General features: G+C 41.7%; 1 protein-coding gene across 1 annotated transcript in view; it reads right to left on the bottom strand.

Annotated features, from left to right (window-relative positions):
• Nucleotides 1-1,118: 1,118 nt before the first annotated feature.
• clpb (ClpB family mitochondrial disaggregase) overlaps nucleotides 1,119-21,053 on the bottom strand; it is a 36,760-nt gene continuing 16,825 nt past the window's right edge. Inside the window, exons 6-16 of the mRNA XM_086260985.1 lie at nucleotides 18,379-18,476; nucleotides 15,658-15,772; nucleotides 10,288-10,365; nucleotides 4,931-4,986; nucleotides 4,758-4,802; nucleotides 3,753-3,914; nucleotides 3,501-3,657; nucleotides 3,165-3,238; nucleotides 2,942-3,061; nucleotides 1,702-1,806; nucleotides 1,119-1,492 (exon numbers count right to left, since the gene is read on the bottom strand). Of these exons, the coding sequence (XP_086117111.1) occupies nucleotides 1,295-1,492; nucleotides 1,702-1,806; nucleotides 2,942-3,061; nucleotides 3,165-3,238; nucleotides 3,501-3,657; nucleotides 3,753-3,914; nucleotides 4,758-4,802; nucleotides 4,931-4,986; nucleotides 10,288-10,365; nucleotides 15,658-15,772; nucleotides 18,379-18,476 (1,208 nt within the window). The 3' untranslated portion in view covers nucleotides 1,119-1,294. The remainder of the gene's footprint in view (nucleotides 1,493-1,701; nucleotides 1,807-2,941; nucleotides 3,062-3,164; nucleotides 3,239-3,500; nucleotides 3,658-3,752; nucleotides 3,915-4,757; nucleotides 4,803-4,930; nucleotides 4,987-10,287; nucleotides 10,366-15,657; nucleotides 15,773-18,378; nucleotides 18,477-21,053) is intronic.

The raw sequence follows: 21,053 nt of genomic DNA on the forward strand, positions 1-21,053 counted from the left end.
ACACAGTGCATTCAGTTAACCATATGATCCTCATTGGACCAGTTAGGCCCAGTAGTCCTCTTTAATAATTTGGTGAAGTGATTCCAGTACTGACATTGAAACACAAGGTTAAACTTGTTACACAAGGGGTCCAAACACTACTTTTTTTTCTCCATAGCACCTATTACGAAAGCGGAAAAACCGTCCATTTTGATGCCTCTGCCACAAAGTGAAAAAATAATAATGATAATTAAAATCATCCAGGAACGGAAAAAAAAACCTTCAAGAAAAATGAGGAGAACTGTGGGCACTGTCATCTCATTGGAGGGCCACATTAGTGTTCAAGTAAAACCCCCACAAATATTTCTGAAAATGCAGTGTTTTGTATTTTTAAATTTCAAATATTGTATAAAAAGACAAAACTGCAAATGTGAACGCAATTTTTTTTCTTCTCACTCTTAACTGAAGCCTTTCATTGAACTATCAAATAAACAAATTGGTACTCTCTTTCTGGCCACACCCGTGGCAGCACTTCTGCTATTATTTTGTTAAATACAAACAAAATAAAAATGCTGACATAAGTGTACACATTAGTTTTTAACTGCCAGTGAAAATTGTTTTCTTTGCAGTTTACTCTCTCACTGAACTAACAGTCAATCGGTAAACATGTTTGTGCTCTCTGCTCATATTGCCTTCATATTAAGTATGTTTTTGCTTTTAAAGAACTTATTTTAACATTGCACTCAACAACAAACAAATCCTCCCTAACAAAAGTAACTTCAAGGACCAAACTGCATTATATTTTTTCATGTCAATATACGGGCTGCAAGTAGGGGTGATGTGGGCCACAAGTGGTCCCTGGGCCACGAGTTTGATACTCCTGCTTTACCTGCAGTGAAAGTAGACATTTTGTTTTGAAAGGTTACTAGTGGATACTGGCAACTTGGAAGAGAACAATACAATCTGTTATAAGGCCTCCATTGGAAAATTGTGTATTTCATACTAGAATATAATACCAACATGTAGTATTTGGTTAAAGTTATTGAATAGTGTTTGAATAAAGTGAGAAAATTGTGGAGGATTAAAATATTCCAAGAGCTCAAATTACTTCATCAAAACATTTCAACGTTTCAATCACATTTTATCAACACACATTGCACAGGTTTATTGAATACGAATAACTAGTGTTAATTTAACTCTGTTTAAGTTGCTGCCATAGCAAAACATCTGTGTGCATCTAATGTCCACTACTGAAAGAAGTAAATCCAACACGTTCTTTTGTTCAGTGTATGCTCGCATTTTTAATCCTTTGTTGTTAGTGTTCAGGGCTGAGTGGTGGTCGGATGTCCAGCGTTCTCAATGAGCTGTCCTCTCCAACCACTTCGAGGCGCAGGCTGGGCGTGCTGTGCTCTTTCTGGCCTTCTGATTGGACAGACAGACGCAGCGTGCAGCCTTTGGGCAGCAGCTCCTGCTCGTACGCTGCGGCTAACTGGTTGACGACTCTCCTCTCAACCTGATGGATCAGTGACAGAGTCAGAGGTCAGGTGGAGATCAGGTTTATAAGTCAGGCTTTTTAAAAATCTTTATATGCTACATGTGCAGGATTTTTCCTGCATAAAGGAATCCCGTTGTGATTTTGTTCTATAAGGAGGCCTGAAATATGACAAACCACTTCAAGGGTTACTCCTAAAAACCAGTGTGTATGTTACAGTGCCTGCACACCTCATGCTTGATGGAACGAGCTCCATAATGCATGTTGTAGCCGCCTGCTAACAGGTCCAGTACTGGGCGATCCCACTGAAGAGTGATATCATGCCGCTGTTTAGCCTGACAAGAGAAAGAGAGAGTGGAAGTAATGTTACAATAGGGCCGAGGGTGAGACCTGCAGAATATCAGGAAAACACAAATCTGTCAGAGAGGACGAAGAACAGAGTCAAAATGGGTGGAAAGAGAGAGCGAGCGAGAGACACAGCAGCAGAGAGGAGACTGTGTCAAGCAGCATGTCTGCTGACGCTAATCAACAGGCCCTTAATACATTTTAATCAAACGCGGGTCAATAGTAGTGATCAGAGCAGCTCATTTAGCTTCAGATGTTAACACTTCAATCAGTAAATATGACGCCATGTTTTTCTATCGATATGTAGCGAGGCAATAATAATAAAAGCTCTAATCATTTAATTTGTCTAATATAAATGAGCGACAAACAAAAGCCTTGTGGGATTATTCAGTAATAATGAGATTTCTGCTGTTTGCATCGCTTCAAGATGCAGACTGAGACAAGTCATTATCAGACATGCACACTTTCAAAAACTGAAGACCCAAATATCAGACCCACAAGAGCTACAACACCACTCAAAACAGAGAAACTGAAATGAGTCGGGGTCCCTATCAGTTGCCTGCAGGGCCCATGTTTGCTGTCAGGACACCAGCTGTAATATTAATAATTAAATATTGATGAAGGCTCCACATGTTAAACACTGTAATCACATTACAGGGAGTAACAGTGGCACACAGTATTGATCCGTGTGTGTTTCTGCACAGCTCAGCAGCGGCTGACGAAGTGGGTGAGGCCTCGCAGGTCCCCACAGGAGGACACCCGTGTTAGAAATGTGGTGCTGTGAAGACGGGCGTCCAGAAGAGACTCAACCTCTGCTCCTCTCAGATCCACACACAGCTGATCGGCCCACTTGTTGTTAAAGTGGGCATCCAAACAGCAATATGGAAGCTGGAACAAATATGTGCATTCCTCTGGCGCACTTAAACAACCCATCAGTGCTGCCAGCAAACTCTGTTAATATCAGTTAAAATAGAAAGCATGAAAGGACTCGCGAGGCAGGATTTTTAAAGCTGTGTAATGTTTCCTGCATTAAGACTCAGCAGGACTTGATCTTGCATAATTTCTTTATTTATAACCGCAGAAGCAGAGAGACTAAAAATGACTGTAAAGATTGTGCTCTCGTACCTTTTTGGCCCAGAAGTTGAGCTCTTTGCTGACCAGCTGTAGCAGCTCTGAGTGACAGAATGGCAGGAAGTAGACGATTTCATTGATACGGCCCAGGAACTCGTCCCTCCGGAAATGAGCCTACAGAGGAACAAAAGACCCATGAGCGTCTCAGAGCCAGGCATGTCTGCAGCTACACCAAACAAGATGGTTTTTATGTATTTGTGTGCATCATGTGTTTTACCTTCAGGATTGGTCGAATCACAGATTCTTTAAACTGTCTGGAGATTTTAATGTCATCACTTTTCTGTACGTCCTCTGGAGGAAAAGGAGGAGATGAGCAATAATGTCATTTCTGGTTTTTAATCATCTGAAAGCTGTTATCACAGTGCTACAATGTTCCTTTATTTTGCAAGAATGAGAAAATTAACTGCAACATGACAAAGTTAATTTGTAGATAATTTAATTTCTGTGTTCGTTTAACACAACATCAGATGGAAATGTATAATCACATTGTACAGTGTCATCAGTGTGAAGACATTAGCCAGGCTGCATGTACGCGTTAGGGCGTTTCTCTCACCGAGGTTATCGGCCAGCTTCCTGCGGCTGACCCGCTCGGCTTCCTGGCGGAGCTGCAATGCATGCTGGGCTATCTCGTCACTTGCGACGTTCGACGTCATGATGAAGATGGCGTCTTTGCATTCGATTGTCTTTCCTTTACCGTCTGTAAGACGACCCTGAAAGAAGAACACCACCAATCAAACAAAGTTTCAGTTTATTTCTGTTTTATCAAAGAGACACACACGATGGACGTAAGAAGCTGTGTGCTCGCCTCATCAAAGAGCTGCAGCATGATGGTGAGGACATCGGGGTGGGCCTTATCCACTTCATCAAACAAGACAACAGCGTTAGGACACGCCCTCAACAGCTTGGTCAGCTGACCGCCTTCTTCATGTCCCACATATCCCGGTGGAGAGCCAATGAACTTTGCCACCTGAGCGCGGACAGAGAAAAGATGCACAATAAGTCTAAATAACACAACAAGCTGATTCGTTTTATCAGGATCACACTAAATAAGTATGCTCAGCCACCCTCTGCAACAGAGAATTCAATATTTCCACACGCTTCACACCATGATCCTGTTTGCTGCATCGGGAACGTTTTCAGTGCATCCAAAAGAGGTTTTCTGAAGCACTTCAGTAACCAATTTTGTTGAACATTATTTCAAATGACAGGAAAATGTATAGACTTACCTCAAATGAGGTAAAGCAGAGCTGCTGCCTTTAATATAAGAGGGCCTTTCATGGTAGAGTCCATGTCAGCCCCCAAGCTCCGATCCTAGCCATGAAAATCTCAAACATTTTACCCATTACATCCGAAGATGTTCATAATAATCTTTGCAGCTGTAATCACCAGCCTGCTGTGTTCAGTGTTTCACTTATGCATCTGACGCAGCTTTTCTGAATATCAAAAGACCTTCGATTTCTAGCATCTATAAAGCTCCTCATTGCCACAAACTATGCAGAGAAAGTCCAAACACTGTGGTGACTGTGACAACACGACACTGTAAAACAATGCAACTCTGAAAAACTGATTAAATGTATTCATCACAAAAAGTTTCACAAAGAGAAGAACAAAAAACCCCCCAACATCATTAATTTTGGTTTATGAATCTATTACGATTACATAAACAGAATTAATCCAATGCATCACTGCCATGCATCTGCAGCAGGAAGACGCTGCTAGCAGCTGCTCTCATCGGAAATAAATGAACTTGTGTGGCGCGGCTTATTCAGTGCATACTTTGTGTTTTCGCGTGTGTGTAACGAGGCCTTACCTCGTGCTTTTCCTGAAACTCCGACATGTCCATGCGGATGAAACCCTGCAATCACAGGACGGGTTAACCTCCAAAAGAAGCACTACTGCATACACTGTAATCAAACTCATTCCACCAAATTAAGACTCTTGACATGCGTTTTGTATCTATACGCACGCTGCTACGTCACATACCTTTTTAATGTCCTTGTGCATGTAACGAGCCACCTGTTTAGCCAACTCCGTCTTTCCTGTGAGACACATCATTGAACCCGTCACACACAACAAATGCATCATTTAATTGGTCATTAGGCAACAGGAACAGTCCCTCCCCCTCACCATTTAATTACTTTGTTCTCAATAAATAAAAAAAATACAGTCTCCGCCTTTACATCAGCATGCAGAGATTTCAGGAATTCAGGAAAACAAGCTTACTCATTTCAGACAGAAAGACAATCTCTCTCCTTCGCTAAGTGCTGGCCTAAATCCCAGTGCCTCCCTCCACAAAGCTTTCAATCATCTCCAGCTCTCCAGAAGCACACATTATGCTTGCCAGTAAAATATTCTGCATATAAATGCTCATATGTGATATTGATGTCTTGTGTTTGCTATGCATATGGGTATGATGATTGTGTGTGTGAACGAGGCTGTGTGTGTCTGTGTGTTTGTCTTGTTGCTGTGTTTAATATTGATGTCTCATGGCCACTGTTTGTCGCTGAAGGGAACAGAGAATATGAACACCGTCTCTCCCTCATCTATCTCTCTGCCCTGTCATTTCACCATCTCCCTCTTTTTAGCCATCTATCTGGCCCTTAATATCTCCCCTCTCTTCCTACTGCCTTCACTCCAACACACAAACACTTCCAAATCTTGCTGATGATTAAGGACATTTAACCACTTATTCAGTAGATGTCCTCCTCAGGTTTTCTGCTTTAACACAAAAACTGTTATTAGCAGAACCAGTTTTTGATACTTTGGCCCGCTCAAACACTACACTCTGCATCACAGGTTTGCTTTAATATTTATCCTCTAGGATATTTCAAGACGTTCATGGATAGAGGAGCAGTGGGGTGAATCTGCTGCAGCAGAAATGTCCAGACAGTTAACTGACACGACTCGCTATTGTTGATTTGATCACTCACTCACACTCTCACACACACACACACACACACACACACACACACACACACACACACACACACACACTTCAATGGGTTACAGTAAACAAAGGACTGGAAATTTGATGGGACTTTATTATGCAGATATAAAAATGTCCTGGCATCCCAGTGCTAATGAAACTTTAACATGCAAAGACAGGTACTAACTGATAAAGACTGTGGTACTGGTACAGTTGGTGGAGTCTATTACTTCGCATGAATATTTACATTACTACCAAATCTGCTCACCATCCCTCTTCAGGAGCTCAAAGTTGCCATCCACATATCAAAACTGCCCAACTCAAAATTAGTTTGTTAGCTAAACAGTGCCAAACAGTGTTCCCATCTTCAGTCTAACGTTTCTTCCTCTTCATCAGGGGGATTCAGTTTTCCCTAACCAATCACACACAGCCTGATGACACCGTCAGTCCCACCCATGCACTAATTTGCCAGCTGTAGCGCTCATCAAGCTGATTGTGTTTTAAACTGTCAAACTGCTGTTTCCTGTCACATTTCCAAACAAATCAGTCAGTTTCATGACAACAGCCCACGATATGATAAACTGCAGACTGGAGCAGCCAGAGGATCAAGCCACCAAACGTCCAGTTAGTAGATGACCTGCTTTACCTCTTGAGCAACAGCCACCCCAATACTGGACAACCTGCACATTACAATAGAGGAGCTGCTGGTCCATAGAAGCCCACACCTTGAAGCTCCTGGTGCACTGTTCTTGTGCTGATGTTAATGGAGCTCTGTCGTTACCGAGTCAGCAGCGTGTCGGTGACTTTTAAGCATTCTGAAACTCTGCTCTGTAACTTTATGTTCTCTGACACTTCATGGCTGAGTTGCTGTGGTTCCTAAACACTTCCACTCTGCAGTAAAATCACTTAAAGCTCAAGTGGCATCCTTTTACAGGACTACACTGGAATTCAGTGAGCTCTTTCATGTTTGTAAAGGCAGCCTTCATGGCTAGGTGTGTGATTTTATAAACCTTAGGCAATGCGACAGTGAGCGCCAGAATTCAAAGATTGAGAAGTATGTCTCAATTAGGGGTGGGCGATATAAACGATATATGACAGAAACGATATAAATTTGGCCAATGATAGAGCGATATAGTCAAAATCTCTATCGCGATAGCGCATGTTGATGATGTCATCAAGCTGCACCTGTTTTGGTCAAAAGCATCGCAGCGGCTACAACCATCATCATCTGCAAATTATGCCGGGCGACAGTCATAGCAAAGAGATGAAGCACTTTTTAAATATGGGGAAAGCCAAAAACTGCGCTTCCTCCACTTCCGTAACATTGATTCATTAATGTTGAATTCTCTCGCAGCTGTTCTGTTCCCATGTTGTTGCAGTATATTAATAACTACCTTGTATTGTGGATGAATAATCTCAGTTGTTCTCCTGACTGAGTGGAAAAAAAGTTGGCGTTCATCCTCCAGCTTCACTGTGCTAATGTTATGCTAACATAGCTGTGTCGCTAGCAATCACGTAGCACAACATTATATACCAGGTAGTCCAACTTCACTGCTGTTTAGTTTCCTGTCTTCATTTATGTTGGAAGTGGTAGCAGAGCTGTATGTTTTAATCTCTCAGTCAGAACATGGTGTGTCATGTTTAGGTGGACACTAGCAAGCTAACTTCCTGTTAACTTCTAACTACGTTAAATTTAATAACTTCTGTTTTCATGGATGCCTGGTTGTTAAACTTAATTGCTACACCTAGTAAAGCAGCAACGCTGATGATTTTATTAAAGATGAAAGAATTTAGACTGTTTTTAACTCTCATTGTTCGTTTGACTTTGGGACCTGAAGTTGACGGAGTTTTAAACCAGATTACTCCGCGACGCTCCTCACTACGGCAGCCGTAATGCTCTGACAATCCATCAAAACATTTTTTAACAGATTTCTGCACGCCCAAATCGGTTCAGGTCAGTAAGCACAACCAGAATTCATACATAAGGCTAGGGCTGGGCCATATTATACCGTTCACGGTAATACCGGTATAATGTTAGACAATGATAGGAAAATGAAATATCGCGATAGAATATAAGTAAAACGCGCATGCGCAGTACCTTTGTTTTCATACGCACATGGCCGATTGTTGAGTGAAACAGATGAACCAGAATTGGTTTGTAAAAATGGTACAACTTCAGTGATGTGGAACTGGTTTGGTGTTTGTCCGTCAGATACACGACAAAGCACTTTTTTTTTGCAGAACATGCAAGCGGCCGTCGTTATTGTCGTATTTGTCGGACTAAGATGCTCTTAAATCTGGGAGTAATCTGGGTCCTAAACCCCCCTCTTCAGGTCAAACGAACGCTGCACTGAGAGTTAAAAACTGTCTAAATTCTTTCATCTTTAATAAAACGATCAGCATTGCTGCTTTACCAGCTGTAACTATGAAGTTTAACTTCCAGGCATCCATGAAAACAAAATGTATTACATTTAACAGAGTTAGAAGTTAGCAGCAAGCTAGCGGAAGTTAGCTCGCTAGTTTCGCTAGTTACCTAAGCATGATATAGCATGTTCTGACTGAGAGATTTCTGAAAAAAATCAAACGTACAGCTCTGCTATCACTTCCAACATAAATGAAGACAGGAAACTAAACAGCAGTGATGTTTGTAGGGTTACTGAAGTTGGGCTAGCTGGTATATAATGATGTGCTACGTGATCGCTAGCGACACAGCTATCTTAGCATAACATAAACAGTGAAGCTGGAGGACGAACACTAACACTTTTCCACTTATAAAAGTTAACGTGAAGGTTCCTCATGGTTAGAGACAAATGCAATCGCATGGCAGGATGCTGTAAACGGACCAAACTTCAGTCAGGAGAACAACTGAGATAATCCATCCACAATACGAGGTTAGTCATTAATATACTGCAACAACATGGGAATAGAGCAGCTGCCAGAGAATTCAACATTAATGAATCAATGGTACAGAAGTGGAGGAAGCAAGAAGAATGAGTTTAATAAAGTTTGATTTATCTGACTGCTTTGTTTCGCTTAATGTGCCTTATAATCAATCCCGTGCACCTCATGGTCCGAAAAATGCGTACTGCACACTGCAGTTTAATGTTGCAAAGCACCTCTTTTTAACTTCAGTGGATATTATACATGGTTATGCTCAGGATATGTCAGCCCATTTCTACTGGAAATGCCTTTTGGTTAAACTTTCAGCAAGGAATTTGCATTTGCACTGTTAAATTTTTATAAAGCTTTAATGTACATAAAAACCAGCTTCTTGTTTAAGTGAAAATAAATGGAAGGTTGTCTTTTTGCGCTAGTAATGTTGTGGAGTTGTATTTTGTCTCGCATCAATTATATCGTCAGTTATATCGTTATTGCAAATTTTCAAATATATATCGTGATAAATATTTTTGGCCATATCGCCCTGCTCTACATAAGGCACACTCAATTTTTGAGAAAATTAAAGGATTTTAAGTGTGCCTTATAGTGTGGAAAATACGTTATACAGAAGAAAATAATATATCGCGATATATATCGTTACCGCACGTGCTTCAAATTATATCGCGATATGGATTTTAGGCCATATCGCCCAGCCCTAGTCTCAATACTCTTGTCCATATAATGTTACTGTATTCATTGTCTTAGTTCAGCATGTTAACATGCAATCATCATTTTATACAAGGCACAGCTGAAACTTAAGTTTTTTGAGGTTTTTTTTTTGGGGGGGGGGGGGATTTGGCAAATAAACCCAGCACTCTGAACAGCTGGTGACACGGGAGGAAAAGTCATGGGATCAGTAAAGGGAGAAAGATTCATCCTCTGGGAAACATGACTGTCTGTACAGTTTCACAGAAATCCATCCAGCAACTTGAGATATTTGAGCCTGGACTAACAAACCTACAGACCCACCAATCCTTACATCCTTAACGTGGCTTAAAACCTGAACAGGACAACCTTTAGGTGACAAACTAGCTCTGTTGAGCAACTTTCAACAAGAGTTTCTGACTGACTGAGATATTTGTTAATCAATGATTGCTTTCTCTTTATTCCTTTATATTAAACCTGTTGTACAGGACATTTTAAACATTTACCATCAGATGAATCCTCCTGAGCATCATTCTTGACACACTGATGACAAACACATTTACTGCATACAAGCTAGCTCTGATCTGTGTTTACAGTTTACAAAGTGACGAGTGCTTCCGCAGTTCACTGTACTCTGTTTCGTTTCAGCGTAATTAAATTAAACTGCTGAATTAATTTGTTTGAGTACACTCTACATGTGTCAACAAACTTAACGTATTCAAGCAGTCTGTTTATTTTGGCTGCTGCTTCGAGGAGGCTGAAGAGTTTTTCTTTCACACGCTTTGAGAACTGAAGCGTTGGGTTGGGTGTGACAGAAGAGACAGTGAATTACCGATTCCCGATGAGCCCAGGAAGAGGAATACGAGGGGATGTTCTTCATCGTACCAGCCGTTCTCCTTTCTCCTGATGGCTACAGAGCACAGAGACAAGGAGAGAAACAAAGGGAGCCCATTATTTCAGTTATTTGCATTTGTTGACTTTGCTTTTGTGCCAAGTTTAAGCCATCTGAACCAAGCTGCCCCGGGGACGACGGGCATCCCAGAAACTATGATAAAAGTGTGAGAGAGCAGGGATGAGGAAAGGGTCAGAGACGGTTGGTGGAGGAAAAAAAAGAAAAATAAATAAAAAGAGGAAGAAGAGAGAAAACAGAGCAAGAGAGCAAGATGAGAGACCTCCAGAAAACTACCCACGATGCCTCTCCTCCCCCCTCAGTCAGTGGGGCCATTAGCCAGCGGTAATTGTGTTAGCCTCTCTGGCGCGGCCATGGTGAAATCAGTTTAGCATAGATCGCAGCCTCTCACACACACACGGACGCACAGGCCTGCTTAAAGAGGAGTGCCTACCCATCCCTGCCATCACCCCAGCAACCACACTAGCACACATACACAAAGACAAGATGATGAGGTGGATTCGAGGGGAGTAAAGAGTGTATTTGGCCGTGGTTTCAGCCACTCAACGAAGAAGCAGACACTAGCACAAACTCATCCAAATCAGAACCTGTTGAGAGAGTCAACAGGACCAAAGCCGGTGGATCGATGGTTAGCACTACTCCTGCCCCGAGGAAAAAGGTCCCGGTTCGGTTCCCCCTGAGCAGCTGAGGCTTTTCGTTTTTTGTTTGGTTCTGAGTGTTTTTGTGGCATTTGGTTTAGATGTTAGGTCACTTACAATGCAGACTAACTGGAAATACATTTTTTTTAGAGCAGCTTCGCAGTGTGTTGGCCCTTTGAAGCACCTTTTTAAAAAAGTGGGTACAAAAGATACACAGGTCCTGATATATCACAAATATGACCTCAAGTTCTCTCAGTAGAGTTTTGGCCAGAAGAAATTCTGCAGTTATCTTTATAATGTGGCAGGAGGCCAGTTTATCCTCTGAAAGAAAGGATGTAAATATAATGAAAACAAAATCACATTAAGATGGTAGAGTGCAACGTATGTGATGCTACTTCGGTCAAGTGTGAAATTTGAAACTACAGGTTTTTGTGTTGTAGCACATACGGCGCTGTGCAAACATTTTGAGACCGCCTTCATTTCTTTATATTTTGCTTCCTAGTGTTCTCGAGCAACAGTTATACAGTTTTTCAAATTTCTTCAGATATCGGCTGTTATTTCACAGATTTCCATTTCTGTCCTTGTACCTGACCATGTTCAGAGGAATGTCTTTTGGTTTTGGTAGTAAGTCAAAACCCAAGACCCTGCCTACTCAGTCATAGCAACAATTCTGACAATTATTATTATTTTCTTTTACTGTAACTCATCTGCAATATGCTTAGAAATCAGCTGAGGTTAGAAATCATGGGAGCAGTGGCATCACTTCCAATACAAACTGACTTCTTTGTGCACACTGAAGAGTCGTCCCCTGCTGGCCATAAGAAAGAATGCAAGTTTAACACACTTCCTTTCAGACCTATGTCCGTTGTTTTTATACACCCTCTATGGCATAGGTGTCAAACTCTGGCCCGCAGCCCAATTACATTTGACCCTTGAAGCCATACCAAATTACTATTAGAGCTGGCCTACTGGTATTATACAGCTAATATATATATTGTTTAGTATTAAGCTTTGCTTGTTCCATATTCAGTTTTTCAGCAAAACTTGTTTGAGTCCATAAGAAGAGATTCATTCTTAAATCTGGAGGAAGATTTTTTTTCCAGTTTTGAATTTTGGCCCACTGTGTATTTGAGTGTGACACCCCTGCTCTATGGTAAAATCCCACAAAGTCCCAGGATAAAAGTGTGAGCAATGCAGTTCAAGACACTCATCTTAATCAGCTGCAAGACAAAAACACAGACCAAATGTTTAGGTTTCGTGTTTTTCGTGTCCTCCTACACCAGGATAACAACTCCCCTCCTGCTCAGCTGTTGTAATCTCTTGCAGCTGAGAAAATATACAACAGATATGACATGTGAGTGTTAAAGTAGCAACTAATAGCTAATAATCATAAAAAGCAGATTCTTGGCAGGAGAGGAGGAGGAGGAGGGGCCAAATGAGGGAGGCAGAGAGAGATGCTACACAGGGAAGCAGAGGGAGGAACTCAGATAAGGAGAGGAAAGAGGAGTAAAGATGTAGAAGACGATACAGAGGGGTTAAGAGAGGAGTGATGGAGATAAGGAGATAGAGAATGAGGGAGAGAAACAAACAAGTGTGTCAGAGATGGACACAGAGATGAACAGTGACAAGAGGGGCTCCAAAGCTCCGTCTGCTTTATCAATGGCTGTGTGAATGACAGCGTAACCTTCTGTGTGGTTGTGCGTGTTTTAGCTGATTGAGACCGACTCTGACAGAAGGGCACATTGACATTTCTCAAAGGACCCTGACAACAACAAGGAAAGGAAGGAGACACAAAACAAATGAAAGCTCTCTCACTCAGTCTCTCTCTCTCACATGCATACACACACACACACTCTCAGCGCAGTGTGTATTGGGCAGGTCTGGTTGGCTCTAACATGATTACAGAGGGATGATTCTCTTCAATAACTCTTAGCCCTGAGAGCTAAACCTGGATCAATCTAACCTCCTTCCTGTGTGTGTGTGTGTGTGTGTGTGTGTGTGTGTGTGTGTGTGTGTGTGTGTGCGCGCGTATTTCTAGTTTGTGTCTTGCTGCAGGCCAGCTGTTCGTCATGAGGAGTTCAGGTGAAAACAGACGTTTTGAAGACATCGCATCGAGAAAAAAAAAAAAAAAAAGGGAAAGAAAACCACGTCTCGGTTTTTCTTCAATTTTTGAGCTGCAAAATTTTGCAAAAAAATAATCAGTTCATCTATCAAACTGCCAAACTTTTCTTCCCCTTTTACTACTGAAATGTTACAGTGCAACAAGATAACTTGAGCTGAAACAAAAAGAAGAGGATGAGCAGATAGGAAAAAACAAAAACAATAAACAGATAAATATGTTCCAGTTTCTTTTTTGTGTGTTTCACATAATTACATCATAGAGTCGGAAGTTTAAAGTTATCTTTGTCATTTTTTCTTTAGTTATAATATTTTTAAAATGGGAACCATATACAAAGGTTTCTGGCTGGAACAGTTGGGAACGTTGCAATCACTTCTACGAAGCAAGTCCAACGCACCCGGGATATCCTCCCATTATCAGGCTTCACTTACTCAGGCGAAGCAGTCACACGGTGGTTATCAACTCAATAAGGTAACCCAGCCTATCCCAGTCTCACGACAAACACTTGAAACACCACTATTAGCAGTGTATGACTAACCAGAAACATGGAGTTGTGCTCTGGCAGCAGATTTTTACAAAAAGGGAGATAAAACTAATATGTGAGAAATATAAGAAGACTAAGAGCAGCACAGCTGCTACAGACAGACCAGCAGAATGAGCGTGTAACAGGAAAAGTACTGCACAGTGGTTTAGTACTAAAAGTGCTGTACGAATGTGTGTGTGTTGATCTTTAAGCAAGACTGGACAAGATTTACTATATCAATAAAGTTTAGCCCATTTGAAGCTTGTTGAAACTGTTGATCACTAATCATGAGCACAACTTGTTCCAGTGCAGGTTAGGTTTGCATCATAGGTTACCATGGTGATGTACTACAGTAATACAGAAAACCCTGGGTTAATCCTAAAATTGCCTTCTGATTAATCATGAAAGTTCTACATTTTTAACCAGTAATTGCGCATTAAAATGTTGGATATGGCGTGTATTTGCAGACACATAGCCTGGTCACTCTTTATCTCTACATCCTTCTCCCATTTATCTTCTTATCTGCAGTGCATCTCTCTTTCCTGAGTCATCTCCTCATCTCTAAATATCTACTTCCCTCCTCCTGGCAAGAGTTTGACTGATTTCTGCTCGGCTCACCTTTACAAACTGTAGCTGCACACGAGGTTGTGTGTGCTCTAGTAGGTTCTGTATCTGTATCTGCCTCTGAGTGTTTTTTTCCCTGTGTGTGTGGTTGTGTGATATATATTCACTACAATACACAGATCAATCACTACACAGATCAATAAGCTGTTCCTATTTCTCTGTGGTGATGTCTTGTACGGCTTTCGTGATAACAACAGTCATTCATCGCCTTGCCAAAGACTACAAGTCCCACGACTATCCTCCCCTTCTGACACTTGTAACAACTACTGTCTTTAGTTTTACAGACAGCTCTGTAGTTTGTCTCATATCTGTAGTTTGTGTTGTTTTTTTGATGAAGTATTAGAGTTACGGAGGTCTGGAGAGGGATGAAAGTTGTTCCCTTGTTGGTTATAAACTCTGCAGTATTTGCTCTCTCCAATGTGTTATAGACTGTAATATCAGTTTCTAGCTTTGGGAATGAGTTAATTATTTTCACAAATCTAAAACAGAAAATGTCCAACATCATAAAAATAACACACAGCCTCTCTCCCTGCTGCAGAACCCTTTCACAACCCCCCCTCCCACAAACTCATCTGCAGATCAATACAGTACATGGCCTCCATGGATGCCTGGTGTAATATCAGCTCTTTACTGTCGGTTGTGTTATTGTGCTCTAACTCATCCTCCCTCCCTTCCTCTAAGCACTAAACACACTCTCTGTCTTTCTGTCAGAGCTACAAGCTTTCTGGTTCTCAGATATTTCCCCGTATTCTCCCATCGTGTCCCTGTATCTTTTAGTTTTATATTTTTTTTATTCTTTCGCCCATCCCATCCTCTCTTGTTTACATCTGTTTGCCCATCCCCAACAGTAGTGTTTGAGGACAAACAGTGGAGATTCAGGAGGTGCATTAATGTTTCAAAGAGGAAGAAGGAAAGGACAGGAGAGTGAAGGAGAGAGATGGAGATCAAAAACAAGAGACCCAGAGATAGAGATGATGGAGAAAGAGAAGAACAGAGACAGAGGGGGGCGAGCAGAAAGCTGGAGAGAAACGAGGAGGAGGAGAAGGGGGGGTCTGTAGTATGTCTCCTCTCTCTGTAATCGTGTTAACTGGCGGCTCCAAGCCTGGCCTCTTCAGCTGTCACGCACAAATACACACACACACACGCACACAGCACCTGTGTACGCCTGACAGACAGCTCATTCATCACAATTAACCAATTACAGCCTCCGCAGGTCTGTACGAACCCGCCTACTGCTGGTGGAAAAGGCAGGAGAACAGGAGAAAGATGTAAGAGGAGTCGCCCTCCTCGACGTAAATATGTTGAAGGAAACAAAGAAAAGTGAAATAAAGGCAGTGATGTTTTGTATTTTTGTGTATTTACTCACTCAGGAGTATCTGCGGGTTTACCTGAAGCCACCGTATTGATGGCCCCCTCCTGTCCAATGATGTGCTCCTTCAGCCTCCTCTCCAGGGGGAACCTCCTCCTTTCCTCTGCCTCTCGTCGAGCCTGTAACTCCAGAAACTAGGTGGAGATAAAGAAAAGGAGAAGAGAGTGAATGAATCCGGAAGAGAAGGGAGTGAAAATGAATAAGCAGCTCTTAAACAAACAAAGGCTGTGCTTCTGTCCCTCTCCATCTCTTTATCATCGCCTCCTAGCCAGTGGGGCATGTCACTTTTCCTGCTCACGTTGTTAGTGTTATTAATTTTCCCCTTTGTGCAAACTTGGGGATCTTCATTAAGAAAGCATGAATTAAATATCTTAAACTCCTTAAGACTTTTTTGCGTCTGGTCTGAGAAAACCAGACCAGGCATTGTTCTTCTAATTTTCTATTGCTGTATTGGTGATCCAGTGTGAAATGTAGCCTCAGTTTCCTGTTCTTAGCAGACACTAGCAGCACCCAGACTGGTATTCTGCTGCTATAGCCCATCAAGGGGTTTCAAGGTTCAACGTATGTGCATTCATAGATGTTCTTCTTCACGCCTCTCTGGTAAAGAATGGTTATTTGAGTTACTCTTGCATTCCCATCAGCTCAAAACAGTCTGGCTTTTGGTATTTTCTAACAGAGAGCTGATGCTCACTGGATATTCTCTCTTTTTTGGACGACTTGAACCCCAAATATGTATGTGTGGAAAAAAAATTCGCAGTAGAGCATCAATTCCATCAATCCTCTCTGACACCAACAACCACACCACATTCACAGTCACCTAAATCCCCTTTCTTCCTCATTCTGATGCTTATTTTGAACTTCAGCAGGTCGTCTTGACATGGCTAAAGGCATTGAGCTTCCGCGTTATGATTGGCTGATCAAATAATTATGTTAACAAGGAGCTAAATAAGTGTATCTGCTATTACCGTTACCTGGTATCCCTGAATATAACTGAAAAAACCTCTAAATAAGAATCTCATATAGATACAACTACATCAGTTTCTTTTTCATTTCTAGGTTGAAGGTTTTTCTTTGTGGAATTATTTCTTATTTAAGAGTCTAACAGCAGAGACTGTTGTGTGTGTATGGCTGTAAAATCTTTGTGGGATAAATATGATTTTAGCCTTTACACGTTTAATTAAACCCAATAGAAATGCTATTATAAAAATGTCAAACATGAAAAGTTATCATCTACATCTTTATTTAGATCGCAAGCCAAGTTTCATATTTAGCTACTCGGTAAATAAACAGAACTGTTTACTGATTGTCGAAAATGTGATTATGTAATTAATTATGTAAGAAAATCTGCAAAATAAATACAATATTCTTCAAGGATTAGGAGCCATACTTCTTTAAGTGAGAAATCAAACATTTAAAATGTGTTTCTTTCATCTTACATATCTCACTACTGTAACGCTACCTTCACCTGACACTTTAGAAACATATTTTCCACTTCGAAGCAGCTATCTGCTTTCCCGTCTCTCTCCTCTTTATCAGACTACCTCCATTTCTCTGACACCCATTTCCTCTCCTCTGCTGATTTAGCTTGATCTCTCCACCTCCTCTCCTTCTTCTATTCTTTTAGCGTTGCTCACACCCCCTGGTTTCTCCTCCTTTCTCTCAGCCACCCCACGACTCATTTATCCTCCTCTCTTTGTCTCCTTAGACTCCAGGTTTTTACCCTGCAGTGGAGCCAGGCTGTTTATTCTCTCTCTCCATCTTGCTTAGCTCCAGCCTGCTGTCAAGTCGGTAGATAACTACGGATAACTCGAGTTTTATTTAAGAAAAAGCCAGACCTCACGTCTACCGCTACACACCTGTGAAATACCAAGAGCTGAGCAGTGACGGGCAGAAGCCATGAAATCTCAGCACTGCCAAACTTTCCAAACAATATCAAACCACATTTTTCACGTCACAATTATGTCTTAAAGAACAAAAACAAACAAAAAACCCTGAAATGACCTATCCTGAAAGCATTTGGCAAAGGAGAACAGGTTTCTGTACTGGCTTTCATAGCGCTAATAAGCACTTTCTGTGCACCCAACCCCTGATTTAGCTTATAACTCTTTGCCAAAGAGTTTGACTTCACTGTTGGAGTCAGAGTAAAAACATCCCAACGATGAGATGCGCCATAGTTCGAGTAAAGCACATTTCATTATCATGTTTCGGAAGATTAACACAACTGACTGTTTGCACTTATGAAAAGAAAAAAAGACCCCACTTCCTTGTATGTCTCCTCATACTTGGACAATAAAGTCGATTCTGATAATTCAGAGATGTAAATGATGTGAGCTTCCATTTTACATTATGAAACATCCAAGACTTTTTCATACATACACCAGAAAACTCGCTTAAACACACTTTAGCCAGTCTGTCATGTCATGATATGCGCCGATCAATGACGCAGCTTTGTTGCGTGTTTTTAACCCCAGTTAACCTCCACCAGCTTTCACAACTTTAATATTCAAAGCACCTGTCAGTCACAAAGCGGACTGACACAGACCTCCTGTGGAGCGTCGGCCTGTGTGCAAGAAATGTGCTGAGCTGTTCACACCAGGCTAAAGAAAACAACTACATCTGGGAGCATGGCACTGTTTGTTTGTTTTTTAAAATGACCTAACTGCTGTTAATCCACATCGGGGAACCAAAAAGGAGGTTTTTTTGCAGTTATGCAGTTTTGCATATCCTTTATGTGTTATACCTTGCCCTCCCACTCCTGCAGCAAAGTGCTCACTTCTCCCTCCTTAGCATAGGCCCGTGCTGTGTGTCCCACACCATTGGTCTGCAGGGGGCTGGCACCTGTATGACAGGAACAAACAAATTTTATAGTTAGAGAATGACATAAACTAAAACCAAATCAGCATAGGTTTCAAGGGGGGGAAATTTTTTAGTACTACAACAATATGCACAGACTTCCCTCAGCAGGAGGGTCTATCGTCAATCGAAAAAGCTGGGCTAGGGGTGAGAGGTCACAAGGATCAGAGGTCACTGCAGTGAAGCAGAGGGGCGATGCAATGCCTCTGTAGGGGGTTTCATATCTGCAACGCGTGCCAATAACCATACAACTGCACACCAACACCCTGGACTATTATATATGATCTATAAATACTCACTGCAGGTTGCTGGAGGTTGGAGCCACTGGGACAAACACACCCACACACAGCAGGATCAAGTGGATGACACATTTCACAGAGGAATGAGGAGATAATATCACAGCACGAGTGAAGTGTGCCAGCCTGGGCTGAACAGTGCTGTGCTTGTCAGTGCGGGTGGTTAGCAGTGCCTTCTGCCCTGACCTGTGCTACCACTCACTAACCAGAGTAAACTCAACACACACATGCCTCCGTGTGAACAAGTAACTGTAAGAACACTGTGTAAAAAAAAAAAAACAACCAAACAAAAAACCCCACGTAATATCTAATTGGATTGTCCTGGTTATGAACAACAAGAGTACAACATTTAATATTTGAAAAGCACCCCTACTGTAAGAAAGAGGGACAACAATAATGTAAATGTGTTGTTCAGGTCTATGATAGGTGAATGTCCTGCTCTGCTTTGTGGGAATGTTTCAGGGCATAATATGTGGATGGAAAATTAAATGTTAAGACAGCTCACACAGCTTTTTAGAGGAGGAAGCAGTTTGGGACTCAGATTTGTTTAAGGTGAATGACTACTCCATCAAATTTGTGCTCTTCGTTTATTTGTCATTAGTTTAGAGGAGTTTTCATGTTTGACTGTAGCAGATTTAAAGTGGATGTATTGGACTCATTTCTAGTGACATTTTTATTCTTGGACTAGCTTTGCAGTCACAGTTCAAAAAATAAACTAATAAAACATAAATCACCGTCTTAGATTTGGTGCGGTCCCTCATATCAGGTTTGGATAGCAGGTGGGCGAGGCTGCTGTGATCACACCCAAAAATGCTCATATTACGGATACCTGCTCTGACATCATGAATAGGACATAGTAAGGGGGAAAAAAAGAGTTGGAAACAGTACTTGGAAGTTTCTAGACTTTGAATTTTGGTTAACTTTTACATATTTGAAAGTACTTTTTTTAAGGAAGTTTTACTCTTTCCGCACTATATCTATCTATCTATCTATCTATCTATCTACCTACCTACCTACCTACAGGGAGTGCAGAATTATTAGGCAAGTTGTATTTTTGAGAAATAATTTTATTATTGAACAACAACCATGTTCTCAATGAACCCAAAAAACTCATTAATATCAAAGCTAAATGTTTTTGGTAGTTTTTAGTTTGTTTTTAGTTTTAGCTATTTTAGGGGGATATCTGTGTGTGCAGGTGACTATTACTGTGCATAATTATTAGGCAACTCAACAAAAAACAAATATATACCCATTTCAATTATTTATTTTTACCAGTGAAACCAATATAACATCTCCACATTCACAAATATACATTTCTGACATTCAAAAACAAAAACAAATCAGCGACCAATATAGCCACCTTTCTTTGCAAGGACACTCAAAAGCCTGCCATCCATGGATTCTGTCAGTGTTTTGATCTGTTCACCATCAACATTGCGTGCAGCAGCAACCACAGCCTCCCAGACACTGTTCAGAGAGGTGTACTGTTTTCCCTCCTTGTAAATCTCACATTTGATGATGGACCACAGGTTCTCAATGGGGTTCAGATCAGGTGAACAAGGTGGCCATGTCATTAGTTGTTCTTCTTTTATACCCTTTCTTGCCAGCCACGCTGTGGAGTACTTGGACGCGTGTGATGGAGCATTGTCCTGCATGAAAATCATGTTTTTCTTGAAGGATGCTGTAGCTCAGGTGGCAGAGCAGGTCAGCCACTAATCAGAAGGTCGGTGGTTCGATCCCAGGCTGCATCCTGGCTGCATGCCAAATATCCTTGGGCAAGATACTAACCCCGTGTTTGCCTACTGGTGGTGGTCAGAGGGCCCGGTGGCGCCTGTGTCCGGCAGCCTCGCCTCTGTCAGTGCGCCCCAGGGCAGCTGTGGCTACAATGTAGCTTGCTATCGCCAGTGTGTGAATGGGTGGATGACTGAATGTAGTGTAAAGCGCTTTGGGGTCCTATGGACTAGAAAAGCGCTATACAAATGCAGGCCATTTACCACTTCTTCCTGTACCACTGCTTGAAGAAGGTGTCTTCCAGAAACTGGCAGTAGGACTGGGAGTTGAGCTTGACTCCATCCTCAACCCGAAAAGGCCCCACAAGCTCATCTTTGATGATACCAGCCCAAACCAGTACTCCACCTCCACCTTGCTGGCGTCTGAGTCGGACTGGAGCTCTCTGCCCTTTACCAATCCAGCCACGGGCCCATCCATCTGGCCCATCAAGACTCACTCTCATTTCATCAGTCCATAAAACCTTAGAAAAATCAGT

The sequence above is a fragment of the Aulonocara sp. 'chitande type north' Nkhata Bay genome, linkage group LG14 (genome assembly GCF_057382095.1).
Source record: "Aulonocara sp. 'chitande type north' Nkhata Bay isolate Kocher_YH1m ecotype deep benthic linkage group LG14, A_spYH_male_GT1.1, whole genome shotgun sequence".
Taxonomy (NCBI): Eukaryota; Metazoa; Chordata; class Actinopteri; order Cichliformes; family Cichlidae; genus Aulonocara; species Aulonocara sp. 'chitande type north' Nkhata Bay.